The sequence below is a fragment of the Neopsephotus bourkii genome, unplaced genomic scaffold, assembly GCF_033783945.1.
Source record: "Neopsephotus bourkii isolate Nb327-2 ecotype Australia unplaced genomic scaffold, CSIRO-AGI_Nbou_v1 NB_1433, whole genome shotgun sequence".
NCBI lineage: Eukaryota > Metazoa > Chordata > Aves > Psittaciformes > Psittacidae > Neopsephotus > Neopsephotus bourkii.
In genome coordinates, this window is record NW_026901910.1 from 2,560,205 (window position 1) to 2,576,725 (window position 16,521).

The 16,521-nt window shown below is 49.2% G+C and overlaps 1 protein-coding gene and 1 long non-coding RNA gene across 4 annotated transcripts in view; both read left to right on the plus strand.

The window, feature by feature from the left end:
- LOC133220401 (uncharacterized) overlaps positions 1-9,519 on the plus strand; it is a 132,076-nt gene extending 122,557 nt beyond the window's left edge. Inside the window, exon 2 of the long non-coding RNA XR_009727710.1 lies at positions 6,513-9,519. This is a non-coding gene — a long non-coding RNA (uncharacterized LOC133220401). The remainder of the gene's footprint in view (positions 1-6,512) is intronic.
- Positions 1-9,519, plus strand: part of ETS1 (ETS proto-oncogene 1, transcription factor) — a 71,400-nt gene extending 61,881 nt beyond the window's left edge. For all 3 annotated transcript variants that reach the window (XM_061368441.1, XM_061368442.1, XM_061368443.1), the window contains 2 exons: positions 4,118-4,236; positions 4,907-9,519. In XM_061368441.1, coding sequence (XP_061224425.1) covers positions 4,118-4,236; positions 4,907-5,122 — 335 coding nt within the window. In that variant the 3' untranslated portion in view covers positions 5,123-9,519. The remainder of the gene's footprint in view (positions 1-4,117; positions 4,237-4,906) is intronic.
- Positions 9,520-16,521: the final 7,002 nt, after the last annotated feature.

Here is a 16,521-nt window from a genome sequence, read left to right on the forward strand (position 1 = left end):
TTTTTTCTGTCGGTGGGGTGGGTTTTTTTCACTTCTTTTCTTGTTTTAAAGAAGGGAAACAGAACGGAGGCCGTTGGGAGGGGTGGGTGTGTGAAACTTGTCTCAGGAGAGAGTGGGGATGACGTGGTTTGGGCCGTGCCCTCACCGATATGGCGCAGATACCGGTCTGACCCAGCCCAACTGGTGCTGCCATCACTGCACAAGTGACAGTGGCTGTTCCAAAACCCCTCCAGAGCCACTGAGTAAGAAGGTGATGGGGTCCAAGGGAGGATGTCACAGGGATGGCTTGGCACCAAACCCTTTCCTCTGGGGACACCCAGGGGTGCTATCAGAGGACTAATGCTGAAGGGGCAGCGCTCAGCAAGCAGTTCCCACTGTAGCAGCTCTCTGTCATCCGGCTGCAAGGCATATTTTCCCCCTGACGTGGGGAGAATTCCTGTGGTGTGACACTCCCCACTGAAGGACCCCGTTCAGTGCCACTGAGGCCAGACAGGGCCCTCATTGTGGCCTATTCTTAGCATCCTTCATGGGTGCCTGAGGTCTCAGTGGGGCGGGAGGATGTCCCACCACCGTCTGAACCCTTGCCTTGTCTTTTGTGGAGCAGAGCTGCCTCCATTCCCTCGCCAGGTCTGGATTTCCTCTGGGAGGACTAGCACCATAGTAGGTGGTATATGTTCCACTTCATCCTTAGGGCTGCATCCAAAGTAAAGGCTGCAGGAACACTCAGTAGTGGCTGTATTTGGAGATAACCAAGGCAACCCGTTGCGTGGTGGGATACACCCGCTGGCCTTGGGGCAGGCGGCGCGGCTGTGCGTGCCTGCACCATGAAGTGATCTGGTCCCGGCGTCGCAGTGGGGATTTCCAGCCCCAGGCAGGGATGAGTGGAAGAGTTGAAGCAGAAGGGATGGAAAATGGGCAAAGCTCCCGGCTCTGCAAGGGCGGAGGTTTGGGGCATGGAGACAAGCCCAGCAGCTTCATGCTTGCCCTGGTAGCTTTGGGGATGCTGGATAGGGGGGTTGGCATCACTGCATGAGCCAGAGGTCACCTTGAAATCCTGTTAGGCATTGGGAAGAATAACTCCCTGCTCCTTGCTGCAGAAGCAGCTCATGGAATGGTTTGGGTTGGAAGAGACCTTAAAGACAATTTAGTTCAAATACATGCTCCAAGCCCTGTCCAAACTGGCCTTGAACACTGGCAGGGATGGGGAAGCCACAGCTTCTCTGGGTAACTTATGCAGCACCCTCATAGTGAAAAGCTTCTTCCTAGTATCTAATTTAAATCTACCATTTTCTAGTTTAAAGCCATTCCCCCTTGTCCTACCGATACCTGGTGAGCTTCTCATCTCTGAAGGTAGTCCTGCAGGCACTAAGAACAGCGGTACAGGTCCACCAGATGATGCACAGACCTCCAGCACCCCTTCCCTGACCATTTTGCCTTCCTACCCTCTGGTCTCCCTCCTCAGAGCAGTTTTTGGCCATGCAGGCTGGGGCATGTGCCAGGGCTTGGTTCCTGCACCTCAGCATTGCTTGCCTCGCTGACAGCTCCAAGTCAGCAGCAGTGGCACATCTGCAGGGCCTCTGCTGCCTTCCCCTCCGGCGGGGTATGTGTTTATAGGAGCTCAGACATGCCTGCGAGCCCTGCAGTAAACACATTCTTGACATAATTGCTTGTCCAACACAGAGGAATTTGGGGTTTTACGGTGTCCCGCAGGCAGCTCGGAATAGAGCTTGGGAATCCCTGTTGCAGGGATGACACCGCTTCCTTCAGAATCCCAAAATACCCAGCAGAGCAGAGGCAGGAGCCCTGCATTGCTTGCTGGAGAGAGGGCAAGAAATTCCCAGGTTTCCCAACACCTCTCCATGTCAGATGTGAGCTTGAACCTCGAAAGGATCCCACAGAGGCAAAGCGGGCCAGACAGAACCTGGTGCCAGGGTGGTGGGTTTTCATCCATCTTATTCTGGGAATTAGATGCCCAGAGAAGCTGTGGCTGCCCCATCCCTGGCAGTGTTCAAGGGCAGGTTGGACACAGGGGCTTGGAGCAAGCTGCTCTAGTAGAAGGTGTCCTTGCCCATGGCAGGGGATTGGAACTGAATGAGATTTAAGGTTGCTTTGAGCTCTAACCATTTTATGAGTCAATGAATAATCCTTATTTGGTTGGGCAGGAGAGAAATCAGTGCAAGGTGGTGAATCTGGTTTTGCTTAAATCTTGTCTCCATGGACTGTTTCTCTGTTAACCTGCTTTGGGTGTTGGATACTCTCTGTATAGGGAAGTGCTATAAAGTCAGATCGGCTGGGAGAAACAGGCTCCGTGGTAATTCACCTGTGATTCCCCATGGAGGACCTCAGGCTGCTGAAATAACCTTTTTTTCCCCAGTGTTTTCTCTGTGTTTAAAGCTTGCTGCTATAAATAGGTCTGAGTTTTGAGATGCGGTGGCATTTCAGGCCAGGGTTTTGGCTCTTCCCTTTTGGGTGGGAGGCGAAGGCGTCATCTGACTTTCCTCCCCTGTTTTGGTGTGGATAAACCCTACCAGAGAGTGTGGTCATGGAGTCAGCGTCTTGGCAAGCTCTTGCCTAGAACAACACCGGACTGGAGCCTTTCCCTGCTGAGTGTCATCTTCCCATTCACAAGCAGAGAGATGGTGTGAGCTCCCTGCTTGTCCAACCCATGGCTGTGTGATAACCCCCAGGCTTGGAGCAGCTCCTTAGGAATAACAGGAGGGAAACAGTTTGGGGAGGGCTGGATGGGCCACAGTGATTTCCCTGTCCTGGAGCCAGCTCTCTCATTTTCTCCTCCCTAGCAGCTCCTCTGCTTTTGAGTCATTTTAAACCTCGTGGAAAAGGGGGAACAGCCCTCTCTTCCTTCTGCGGGTTATCCCACAGCCACAGCTCGACAGCATTCATTGTCATTCCTGGAAATAAGATGTTCTCCATCCCTTTGTCTGAGTACATAATTCTTCCTCCTCCCTGCTTGAAGCCTGTGCTCATTGCTGTCAGCAGGCGGGTTTACCCCAGCCTGCTGTCTTAATGCAGCCCGTGCCATTCTTCTTGTGATAAATCATTTCCTCTAACCCCTGGTTCTGTTTATTATTATTATTATTGTCATTCTAGTTATTAGTGATGTATTTTAAGCTGCGTTTAGAACATGGCAACGTCTCTCCCAAAACATGTTGCCCAGAGCTAAGCACAATATTTAGGGTGCGGCTGCATTTGGAAGTTGCTCATCAAAGAGATTTGGCTTGAGGGCTTCTCCTCTACCTTTGATTGGGACACAAGAAGGGATAAGGGTTTCAAAATCATTCCATGTACACCATTCATCCATCCCAAACCAGGCTGCGAAGCCGCAGGCACCAGGTACTGCAGATTAGATGTGTCAGAGTGGTGTTGGCCAAAATTAACACCCCGGGGACTGTGGTGTTGTAAGGAGAGGTTGAACCTACGTGGTATGGGATGCTGTGGGCCACTTTGAGTGGATTAGGGGGAGCAGCAGCCACAGGGAGGTTTATTAGGACTTTGCTAGGAACCATGATAGGGAGATGCAACAGTCCTGAGCTGGTGAGACCCATGCACAGAGCCAGCCAGCCCCTGCCTTCCCTGCACTGAGCTCTGTGCACCAGCGCAGCCGATTCCTGCAGCAACATGCCCTGGAAAGAGGCCAGATGATTTTCATACCTGGGTGTCCTCCCCCTTATCTCCATGAACAGCAACGGAGCAAAGAGTCAAGGTCGGGAAGCAGGAGTCTGCCGGAGTTCATGTGATGGCCAGCAGCTTTTTGGCACAGAGGAAGCGGGGTGCTGTTGTGCCAAGACAATGACTGCTCGCTGTTTGCATGCCAGAAAAGTAATCCTATTTATGTAACTCGAAGTGAAGCGTTCCAGTGCGTGAATATTCAGCTCTTACTGCAAATAGGAAGCTCTTTTACCTGCAGAATTTAACTCTCAAGCCGTCATCTCAGACCACATCTTGCCCTGTGGTCACTGGTTATTTTCTTTATGCCAGTAGGTTTAATTCTTCTCAGTGTGTACTGTTTGGATGTGATATTCCCCCACGCACACCCCTTGGATAGAAGGAGCTGTGCTTTTCCTGGCATTAATTTCCTGTATTTCTCTTGTCATTCTAGGCAGTGGACCCATCCAACTGTGGCAATTCCTGCTGGAGCTGCTCACTGACAAGTCCTGTCAGTCCTTCATCAGCTGGACGGGTGATGGCTGGGAATTCAAACTTTCCGACCCAGATGAGGTAGAGTGCCCTGGAACAGAGTGCACAGCCCAAATCCCTTTGAAATATTGGCGTGGATAACCCTGCCCTCCTCCCTTCAGGGCTGAGATTTGGGCAGTCACATTGTTCTGGTCGTGGGTGTGTGTATGGGAAACCAGTGAATTAGATCCCAGCTGAAAACTGGCTGCACTAAATCTGGGAGGCCATAATTTGTGCCCAGAGTCAGTGGGAAATAGCTGAAACACGGGAGAGAAGAGGTATAATGCCAGAAAAGGATGTGTACAGGTGAGAAGGGAGACTTCCCACAGATTTTGGGGAGTGAATACTGTACCAGCTCGCCCAGAGAGGTGGTAGATGTACAGTCCCTTGAGCCATTCAAGGCTGGATGTGGTTCTTGGCAATCTGATCTAGTTGAAGATGCCCCAGCTCATTGCAGGAGGATTGGACTAAATGATCTTTGAAGGTCCCTTCCAGCCCAAACCATTCTGTGGTTCTGTGACCCAGGATGACTTGCACGTCCTCATAGAGTCCTGTGCAGTGTTCTGTCATTGCATGGAGCTTAGTTTCCCCAAACCCTAACGCTTGTGACCCCTCTGTGCCAATCTTAAAGATGAGGAAATTCCTTTCTCTTCCCTTGTGTCCGGTCCCTGTGATGCGCATCCCTCCTTGACTCTCCTCTCCCCTCTCCCAGGTGGCCAGGCGATGGGGCAAGAGGAAAAACAAGCCCAAGATGAACTACGAGAAGCTGAGCCGCGGCTTGCGCTACTACTACGACAAGAACATCATCCACAAGACGGCTGGGAAACGCTACGTCTACCGCTTCGTCTGCGACCTGCAGAGCCTGCTGGGCTACACACCCGAGGAGCTCCACGCCATGCTGGACGTCAAGCCAGATGCTGATGAGTGAAGGTGGCCGGCCGGGGTGGAGGGTCACCCCGTGTCATTTTGAAGAGTCGATGGGACTTTTTCTGTTGGTTCTTTTTTTCTTATTTTTGCTGTTCTTTTGGTCATTTGTTAATTTGTTTTTGTTGTTTTTTAAAGAGCGACTCAGATTTGATGCTTTGAGGATGTTGGGAGAGAGGGAGGCGGAAGAGGCAAACTGTGTTTCGTTTGGAGAAGGTTGAGCTTTTTCCTCCCCCTGAAAGCTCCAAGAAAGGCTTTTTTTTTGGGGGAAATTCTGAGTTTTAAGAAAGCCAGAAAAAATGTAGCTCACTTAAAAACCCCAACAAACCCCTCCTCCATCCCTTGCTGTTTAGAAAAAACATTATCAAATGGATCCCTTTGGATTTTGTGTTACTCGCACGCAGGCAGTTCAGGAAACTATAGTATTCCCAAGCATTTGAATCTCTCTGAAGGTGGGGAGGGAAAACCAAAGTGGGTGACTATTCCTGCTTTGGGGAGGGGCAATATGGGAAAACCCCAAGAGCTCTTTGTCGTTCTTGGCCATCACCTTTCTGTTGGTTGTCTGCTTTTCTACAAATGACAGAATTTTTGCTAGGAGGGATCAAGACTTTTTTTTTTTGTTTTAAGAAATCTGTTAAAATTTTTATTTTATTAAATTTTGTGCCAGTATTTTTTTTTCTTTTTAAATAGTCTTAAGCTCTAAGATGGTCTCAGTATTGCAATATTGTGTGTGTTTGTTTCTGTTATGCCAGCAGAGAGTTTTATCACGGTGAGGAAAAGGTTAAAGATGAAAATAGGAGTTTATGTAGACCCCACTGGAGGAGTGGAGCGCTATGACCCAGCATCTCCGCATCGTATGTGAAGGAAAATGAGCTCCAAACTGGCTCCTAGTGATGCATGCGGGATGTGCTGCTCTCACCTCCAGCCCCACATGCTTTGCTCTGCCACTTGCTGATAAAGCTGGTTGAAATGCCCACTTTTGGGATTGTTTCTCAAAGAGGCTTTTTTGTATGGCTGGTTTTGGGCACAAAACCAAGCCAGATTAGCAGGGAAAACGTCTTCTTTGTGTTTTCCAAATCTTTCTCTTTTTTTGCTCAAGGAACACCTTGGTGCTTTCAAAACACTTGATTTGTTCTTTTTTGGAGGGTAAAATGGAAAAAATTCCCTTGTTTTCGATGTCGTAAATGGAAAATGTATCTGTTGATTTGAGGCATAAAAATCAGGAAAAAGTTGGAAAAACAAAGTTTTCCTTCCTGTTTCAACCAGCTTTTATCTTTATTGCTGTATGTGACACTGGCACAGGCTGCCCAGAGAAAGCTGTGGCTGCCCCATCCCTGGCAGTGTTCAAGGCCAGGTTGGACACAGGGGCTTGGAGCAAGCTGCTCTAGTGGAAGGAGTCCCTGCCCATGGCAGGGGGTTGAAACTGGATGAGCTCTAAGGTCCTTTCCAACCTAAACCAGTCTGGGATTCTATGATTCTGTGTCTTAACCAGCCTGGCACATGCAGAAAGGAAATTGTCCGTACAAATAGGTTCTTTACTGCTCTTTGGAAGCCTGATCCTGCAGCCCCTGGCAGGGTGTGATGAACATGAACTGGTGTCATTGGGGTGAATGATGAGAAGTGCACCAAGCACTTCCTGGGATGATGCTGATTGCTGTCAGCGGGGGCTAGATGTGAGTTAGGGGATCAGGCAGTGAGCTTTTCCATATCCATATACAACCCTGGAGCTGGATTCGTGTGGATCTGGCTGCCAAATGGGATCTTTCTCCCTTGAGAGCCACTGGGCATTTTCTTTTTAAAGACAGTATTAAGTGTTTGAACCAAAAGTACCTTCTTTATGTGTTGTCTGTCTGTCTGTGTGTTTTAGGGAGTTGTTCATTATGGAGGCACTGTGAGAGGGAAGCTGGGGGCGAGGTGGGGAAAGGCTTCCCAGAGATGCTCATTGGGATATGCCTGCCGGATACAGGCTGATGCATCAGCTTGGCAGGAAACGACCCTGCCTGCAAAGAGACACAATACACAGGCACCTAAACCCTCTGTACAGAGGGACACTGTTGGATGAGGATTTTAATCACAAGGAGATGCTTAGAGGGATACCTCTATATCCCCAGTTGGCCATTTTGGGGCAAGTCATCCCCAAAACTGCTGCATGCTTATAAAAAAGGTAATGGTGGAGGGAAAATGAGTGGGCCACAAAGGAGCTCCAGCCCAGGGAGATGGAAGAAGGTGGTAGTTTAGGTAAGGGAGGCTATTAGTTATGCCGTTAGCTGATGGAACTGTACATTGTCCCACTGAGCATAGGGAAAGAAAAGGGTTGGCTGGATAGAAAGGAAGGAAAAGGGGATGAAGGGAAGGTGAAAGAAGCATGCACCAAAGGAGCGAAGAAATGATGGCCACTGGGAAATCAGTCTCTGTCAGGCAGGATGGGAGAAAGCAGCTTGGTGAAGCTGGAGAGAAGGAAGGAAGGAAAATCAGTATCATGGATGAGGCCCTGAGCAGAGCTCTGCTGCAGAGCCAGGGCTGAAAAGGGAGTCAAACAGATGTGGCAGCATGGCAACGTGGAGGGGAGGAGTAGTGCAAAGGCATCCCAACAGGACACACTGTATGGATTTTCAGCCATCAGATGGGGGTTTGTAAGTGTCCTGTTGCTGTCCTTCATGCAGCTGCACAGTGCCCTTAGCTTACCCTTCCCAGTGCTTTGAAAGAGCCTCCAAGACCCTTAGAAAGGGGCTGTCTCCTGCCCTTGGCACTATGCTGCTTCCCAGGACATGCCTCCTGCCTTGCTTGGCTGCTCTGCTGCAGCTGAAGTGCCTTTTCCAAGCAGAAAACAGGGATAAAACTTCCTTCCAATAGGGATTTGGGTACCAACCCCATCCTCCTGCCAGGCTAAATCTCTCTTCCACTCCACTGTGCTCAGATTTTCCAGGTTTCCAAGCTGAACCTGTGTGCTGCCAGTATTTTGGGGCAGCTGATAGAGAGGTTAGAAAGGGTGAAGTATGGAAAGCAGATCTGTTTTCTTGGGAGTAGCTCCTGGTGCTTCTCCCAGCCTTTTGGCATCCCAGCTCACAGGCTGTGTGCAGCAAAAGGGCAGTACAGTCCTAGGGACGTCAGGTTCATCATTTCCTATTTTCCTTTGCTTTTTATTCCCATTCTAGAGACCATCCCAGAGAGGGCTGTGTGCTGTTTATACACTGGAACTTTGCAGATTTGTTGCTGTTTCTGTTTTATTTGTATCTTTCTGCTTTTTGGCTTTTGGTAAGGGGTGTGCTCAACCAGATGTGCTGGACCCCAAACCCTCTGACCTCCTGTTCCTCAAGGCCGTGAAGAGTCGGTTAATCCACTCACACATGCTGGACCAGATGGGTTTGAGAGGGACGATGGAGATCTGCTGGGGACACGGCTTACTCCTGTGCTGGTTTCTGTGCATGGGATTAAGTTTCACCCTCAGCAGATACACATGGCTTTTGGAATTGGGTAACTATATCTTGTTTTGGAATGTCTCAGGTGCTTTTGGTGGGAAAAACAGCCAAACAGGGCAAGAAATAGAAGATACTGTACGACTGAACCTTCTCACAGCTTCCCAAACCAACCTCCTCCAAAAGAATGGTCCCAGGAAGCACCCGTATTTGGATGCTGTGGGAAACGTGTCCATCTTCTTGTGTTTGCTTTCCTGGAGGGGTTTTCTGCAAGGCTTTAGTTGCTTGTTCCTTTTTAATGTCACAATTGGGATGCCTTGGCGTGCTCTGCTCTCTGGTAGGGTCTATGTAACATCCGTGAGCTGTTGTCTACATTCCAAAGAGGTTTAAATAAATGATAAATCTATGTATACATATATGTTGTAATGGAATATCTCCAGGAATTATCTGCCTCAGTAGAAAAAGAGAAAAAAAATAAAAAGTGGGTGTTCTTTTTTTCTTTTTTTTTTTGGTTTAATTTTGTTTTTACACATGGGATTTTCTTTTTAAGCTGATAGAAGAAGAAAAAGAAGAGATTGTTATATTGTGCTGTTCAACTATTTTCCAACTTGTATTTTCATATAATTTATATTTTTTAAAAGTGGAAAAAAAAAGTTTAAAAGCCAGATTAAAAAAAAAATAGATAAAAACCAAGGAAAAAGCAGGTGCTTTTTAAAACAAACTGAGCTGAGGTAGCTTAGAGATGTAGCGGTGTGTGTGTGTGTGTGTGTGTGTGTCCGTGCGTTGTGTTGTGTTCTGTTTCGTTTTTTTAAAGGATGCAAAAAGAAGTCCCTCCTCCATTGAACCCTTAAAGAAGGAGGGGATTGGTTTTGTTTTAATTGCTGATGCTGGCACATCATTTTGCTGGAGAGTTTTTTATATACTGTAGCCTTATTTCATATCGTATTTTAAACCATGTGAAATTAAAAAGAAGAATAATTCCTAACCCTCTGTGTCGGTGTGATGCTTCCTTGCCTTTGCTCGTGGAATTCAGGGAGAAAGGGGGAAAAGCAATACAAAACCTTATGAATGCCAGCATGTTCTGGGGGTTTTTGCTTTATTATTGCGTGGTTATAGGAAATAAGGGTCTGGCTGGAGTCATGGCCTCTGGGTAGGCATAGAAGATGCTGCATGACACCAGCTCCTTCTCGTTTTGGGTTACCCTCTCCAGCTCCTTAAAGACCATCACCAATCCTCATTGCCATCCCAGGGGCAATTCCAGGGTTTTAGAATGGGCTTTCATCCCAAATCATCACTGGGAACTTGGGCTATCTGTGACTTACCACCCAAAATGACTTCTAGTTGTAATTTCTTCAGCAGGCTGTTGTGAAATAGGCGCAGCCAACTTGCAAAGCCACCAGCTCACCCTTGCTTGAAGGTGCTCTTGGGCATCTATTTTTCTACTAGAGACCTTGGGCTGTGGCCTATCAAGAGGAGAAATCCACCTCTGGGCTCCCACTAAAGCAAATCAGACCATTGTGCTTTAGATGTTTGAAAGAGACATTTTTATACTTTATATTTTTTCCAGTGCTGTTATCCTGGCTCAGGTATCCCTCCTCCTCAGCAAACCAGGGTTGATTGGAGCCTATTAACATGCAGGTCTGATTAATGAAGCATCTTGGGATGTTCATGGTCCAGGAGCCGACGCTTACTCATAAGGGCTGGTGAGTTTGTGTGATGAGGAATTCCCAGAGGACAACATCATTGATGCTTGTTTGCTTGAATCAGCGCGAAGACAAAGCACTCAAGATCTGTGGAATACCAAGAAGGGACGTCAGGTCATCGACGTGGAGAGGATGCAACGGATGAATCCAGGGTAAGGAATATTTATAATAACTTCATTTATAGCCATTCAGCTTGCAGCCGTGCAGGAAACGAGAGGTCTTGGGGAAGGATGAGGGGTGGAGAAGCATCGTGATGCTTCAGTGTGGGCCTGGGATGCTACTGAGTTTTGACTGCTCAGCATACCCTAAGCTTGATAGCACCAAAACCTGTCAGAGAGGCAGATGAGACCCCAAAACAGGGAATACCCTAGGGATGCTCTGCTCTGTATGCAGCTCAGAGACAGGGAGCAACAAGCAGGAGTGGTTCTCGCCTTTGCCTCTGTTGCCAGGACCTTGATCTTGCCGTAGCTCTTTTAATCACAGCTGGAGGCGCTGAGCCAGGCAGAGCCCGGCCACCCAGGGTAAATAAACAGCAAGAGCAGCTCCGTTCCCATCCGCTGCTTTCAAGTCTCTGTGCAGCCCCCAGTAACTGCAGGCAACTGATTTAATGCTGGCACTAAAAATACTGGCCGGGGAAGCCCCTGTGCACCTGGGGTATCCACTGGGGAAATGGTGGCCAGCAGCTAACAGCCCAGAGGCAAAGCAGATGCTCCCCCGTGATCATAGAATGGTTGGGTTGGAAGCGACCTTAAAGCTCATCCAGCTCCAAGCCCCTGCCATGGGCAGGGACACTGTGCTAGAACAGGTTGCTCTGAGCCCTGTCCAACCTGGCCTTGAACACTGGCAGGGATGGGGCAGCCACAGCTTCTCTGGGCACCCTGTGCCAGCGCTCACCAACCTTAAAGAATTTCTAATACCTAAATCAAATCTCCCCTCTCAATTTAAAGCCATTCCCTCTTGTCCTGTCATTGTTCAGGCATGGGATTTAAACAAAGCCAGAGCAGTAAGCAGGGTCTTCCAGGCTCTGGCGTGTGTGTACTCAGGGATGTGGGAATCCAGCGCACAGTGCCAGGAGGGTGCAGTGAATCCCTAACACCAGAGCTGGTGCCTGCAGGATGGAGGGGGCTTTGCATGCTTGAAAGCGGCTGCATGTGCTGAGAGCTGCTGCTCTAAATAGAGGCCAGAGAGCAAACGAGTCTTTTTTAGGTCAGTGTCTTGAAATGAGATGTCTAAACCGGTGCTGGAGGGAAATAGATTGAAACAGGAACTGAAATTACTGAAGCCTTAACTAAGGGAAGGGCTCTCTAGAAATCTCTGAGATTAGCAGGAGATGTGAAAGAGGAGAAATGTGAATGTAGAATCATAAAATGACAGATGGGTTTGGGTTGAAGGGATCTTAAAGCCCATCCAGTTCCAACCCCCTGCCATGGGCAGGACACCTTCCAGTAGAGCAGCTTGCTCCAAGCCATTGGGGTATCTCTGTACTTGCTCCAGCAGCTCCAATTCCCTCTTGTGTTGTTGCCCCAGAGCTGGATGCAGGACTGCAGGGTGGGGGGAATATAGGGAAAGGGAGAAGGAGAGGTGTGAGGGGTGCTGCAGCAGCAAGGGGATGAGCTTTGCTCCTTCCTTGGCTATTTGCAGCACACGGGGATGCACTCACAGGGATGCACACACGCTGTTGATGCTTGCTGGAGACCTTACCCCAGAATAACTGGAGATTTAGGGCTATTAGAAGGAATTTAGGCCCCTGGGCTCTATTTCACCGCCCGTGGCGGTGCCGGGGATGCCAGGGACGCCTTTCAGAGTCAGCACTTTCCACCCCGCGCTCTGTTTGCTTTCCGCGGCCGGTTCCCTCCCGCTGTGCCGGGGCCTCTGAACGCCATCCAACAGCAACTTCCCGGCTCCTCCAGCGCCCTTTCCCCCGCGCCGCCGAGCGCTGCCGTTCCCTGGCCTCGCTTGAAAGCCGGCCCCACAATGAGCTATTGTGCCAGGCTGCACAGCAACAGCCACGGCCAAAAACCAGCTGCCGGCGGGGGGGGCGGTCCGTGTGCCTGCCAGCGCCCAGCTGCCTCCTAGAGAGCACAAGGACAGGGATGCTCCCCGTTGCTGCATCCCTGGGGTAGGGATGCTCTCTGGGATGATGCATCCCCTCCTGCATGCAGCATCCTTTTGGGGTTTGGGGTGGGAGCAGGACGCTCTCAGCCCTGGTCATGCTGATCTGAGCTTATTTAGACTGTCTTTGCATGAGGTTAAACTGGGATGTCCTAATTCCCCCCTCTCAGCTTGAATTGCCCTTGATGCTCCCTTCCTAGTCCTCCACTCCTTCTTCAACCCTCCTGGCATTCCAAACCCACTATTTCTCTCTGCCTGGGGTTATCCCTGGCCCACTCCCTCCCTTCTCCTCCTCCTCCTCCAGCCCTGGCACCATGGAAAAGGCATTGTAGTAACGGTGCCATTTATTTCCAGCTTTGAATAATGACATTTACCAGCTGGAAATCACAAGCCAGAGCAATGCAGCACATTGGCTCGGTGCAGACCACCAGCATGCCCAGGGCCTTAAGCCCAAACCTGAGCAGTGCTGGGGTTTGCAGGAAGCTGGGAGGGATGGAGAGGGGAGCAACGTGCTGCTGAGCTCAAACCCTGGCAGAGGAAGAGATTTCTTTTGTAGGGGGGAAATCAGGTAGGGAGATTTGGCAATAGGAAAGGGGTTTGCTGCTGGCACATCTCTGCTTCGGCTTTTCTCTCCCTGTGAGAACAGCCCCCGGCCTGGCTGGCACAGGGTGATCTGTGTGTTTATTTTTCCCTTTCCCCTTCTTTGGGATTGTGGTGTTGCTCCTGTGAGGTCCTTGCAGTGGCTTTCATGGCAGATCCAATCCCCACCGACAAAAATAGGAGCTGAGGGCTTCGTGCCAGCGAGGGAAAGAGGAGAAAGAGGGGATGAAATGCAAAATAAGTAAGTAAAGGCAAGTGAGCAGCACTTGATGGGCTGCACGACTTCTGCATCCAGGGATCCACATGATAATACCCACACAGTGGGTATTCATAAAGGGGAAGGTCTCAAATGGCTCGACTTTACCACCACCCTTGGGCGATGCAGGCAGTGCAATGCAATGGATGCGCACTAATTTATGCCCTTACTTGTCAATCTATGTCAATGTAAATTCTAGAGCCCATTTCCCAGTTGAATTTGGGTATCTCTGTCACTGTTGACCTATTTAAAGGTAGCACCGAGCTCTTGGCTGGGATGTGCCAAAGGGTTTAGATCCCATGATGTCCAATCTGTTCTGGTGCCAGCAGCTCCTGCAGTGATTTCAGTTGCCCAGCAGCTCCCTTGGGACTCCCAGCACCCATGGGTGCCTTTGCAAAGGGCATTGATGGGTATTCTGTGCTGGCTGAGTAATTCAGCATCTAAGGAAGTGCAACCCAGCTGATGATGTTATAGAAATGATTATTTGGGGGAAGATTTTGTTGCTGTATGAGATTTTGCTTCATGCTGCCATGGGGTTTGGTAAGTCCTGTCCTCAGTTTTAATGTTCATGCATCCTTGTCCCATAGGGAAATAAGGTTAAGAACCAAAAAAAGAGTGCTTGGTCTCATGGCACTGCCAGTATGTGCATGTGATTTTGGGGTGAATAAGCAGGGGAATGTGAACTAGGAGCAGCAAGGAGCATCCCCACAGTGTGACAGCTTTTGGGCTCCAGCAGCACCAATATTTACAGCCAGAGTGGGGGAGCTGCAGAATTGGCTGCAATTCAGGGCAGAGCAAGGAAAATGATTGGAATGAGGTTCCGGGAGCTTCATTTCTTTCCCTATGGGTAGGAAAGGGCTTATCCAAATTGCAGATTCCCTCCCTCCATGGGAAAAGACACTTGGCAGTGGAGGGCTGAGGGATCTGGAGGCAAAATCTGGGCAGTGAACACACTGAAAGTGGAAATGAGGAAGCTGTATTTAAGCAGTGAGGTTTATTAACCACTGGAGGGGCTTGCTCATGGCTGTTGTGGCTTAAATGGAACCGGGGGGGCTCTTTTGCTTCTCCTGCCCCCAAATACTTGCTGTAGCTCAAAGAAATACGTGCCTTTTAGCAGAGGGCACAGCAGCTCCTTGTGGAGATCCCATCAGCCTGCCAAGGCAGAGATGCTGACAACAAGCCTGGGATTTGCATGTGAGTTTTGGGAGAGTTTTTGAGCTGGAAACATACCTCAGTGCCCATAGGAAGCATGTTGTGATTCTATGTTTGTAGCAGTAGCAAAATGGGATTTTCCATCTTTTTCTTCCCAACCACCTAGGGCTGCACCAACCCAGCACGAAGCTGATGCCCCTCCCAAAAACCTCAGAGCCAGAACCCAAAAAGGGTGGTTGCAACCAGACAAGGGCAGGGAAAAACCTAGATCCATGGTCACTGTGAGTCACTGGCAGCCTCAAGACCAGCAAGGCCGTACCAACTGCTTGCTCACCCACCAGCAAAGAGGAAAAAGCCCAAGAACCCAACAAAAAGCCATTGGCAAGTCTTCTTAGGAAGAGCCGCCTTGGTGCACACACAACAAACTGGCAGACAAACATGGTGCAGTTTCCATAGGAGCATTCCTGATGGCAGCATGGGGCTCTATCTGTACAATCCTCCTCTGTTAAAATTAGTGATGAGGAATGTGCAATTCCTACAGGGATGGCTTATGGAAATGATAAACAGAAACTGAACAAATGAAGTTTTATGTGTGGATTTAGAAATCTCGGCAGCTGGAGCGTTCGATTCCCCCATCATGAGCACCGGGGCTCATAGGACTGGGGGAAACAAAGCAGAGCCAAGCTGCTTCCAGAAGTTGCACATTTCAGCTAAATTAGTTTAATAAACAATATGGTTTGTGATTCAAACTTGCTTAACCACACAAACAACACTGATACAGATCAGTCGTGGGCTGGTATGCACTCACTGCCTGGTGTGCGTGAATCTGCAAGCGGTCCTTGTTCCCCAAGTGCCTGCATGGAGACGACCCATTGCGGACAAGGGTTGGATTGGTTCAGGAGAGTGAATAGAAGAAGAATGTGAAGAACATAGCCCCAAATCTTGCCTTGATCATGAGCAGAATGAGGTGGCACAGGAGCATAGAGCACAGAGCTCCAGCCATGCATTGTGTGCATCCTTTTCACTGAGGACATCCTTTCTGTACCCAGTCGGTCTTTCAGAGTCAACAGTTTTCTCAGACATTCTTTTGAAGCCATGGAGATCTTCATTTTGGGTTGCTGTAACTACAGAAATAAACACAGAAGTTTCTGGTGGTGGATAAAAATGACTTGTGGTTTCTGACAGACCAACTTCTGTGCATTCAGCTTCCAGATGCTTCGAAGAGGGCGGCTTCTCAGAGAATACGGATGACGTGGTCTGGGAAAAGCAAGGCTGCTTACAGCCATTCAAAGAAGAGGATACAACACTTAGGCCATGGTGTTATGAGTATGGAATGGAGCTATGGAGAGGTGGGTATAAGCTTAGCAACATAAGGTACAATGGCAAAACTTGCTGGTGTCTTCCTATGTGTGCTTATGAATGATGAATGTGATCTGGGCTTCATCTCACCCAATTTTAGCCACCAAAATTGCTGGCAAATCCCTGACTCGTTCTTGAAACCTCAACACAAGGATTTGATGGATGGTAAGAGCAAAGTTGTGAAGGACTCCAGCCCTGTGTATCCTAATGAGGAGTCTCATGGTGTCCTCCTGTAGGTGAAATCCTGGGCTGTAGCAGATGTATTCTGGGGAGCATCCCTTGGAAAACCAGCCAGGGAGGAGGCCAGTAGATCTCCTTTAGGAAAACCAAAGCCTGTAGCAGAAAAGCCGGTAGTAAATGAATGGAAGTCCAGCAAAGGGACTGGGAGTTGTGAAGATCTCAGCCTGCTACAAGGCTGCCTAACCTAAACCAGATTTCTGTAGGAAATGACTGTAGGACATTTCCACCACAAACTATGCTCTGCTGCTGCTTGGATGAGTCCGTACACCGTCATCCCAGTCTATTTTTTTCCCATCTTCCCTTCCAAGCATTGTTCCAATCCTGAAGACGCTGCTGCAGCCAGCTGGGTGCCCTGGGAAATAACTTTCCCACCACTTTCTCCCTCCCCATGAAGGACACGGGGGGAAGCAGACAAGAGGTCTCGCCGAAGTCAGTGGGAAGTACGCAGCTCCATATGTGTGTGTTATTATTTCGGAGCATGGTTTGGAGGAGGCAATGTTGGCTTTTCATCCCCATCACCAGCAGAGCAAAGCTGGGCTTGGGTTGGTTGCTCAGGCTGTACGCA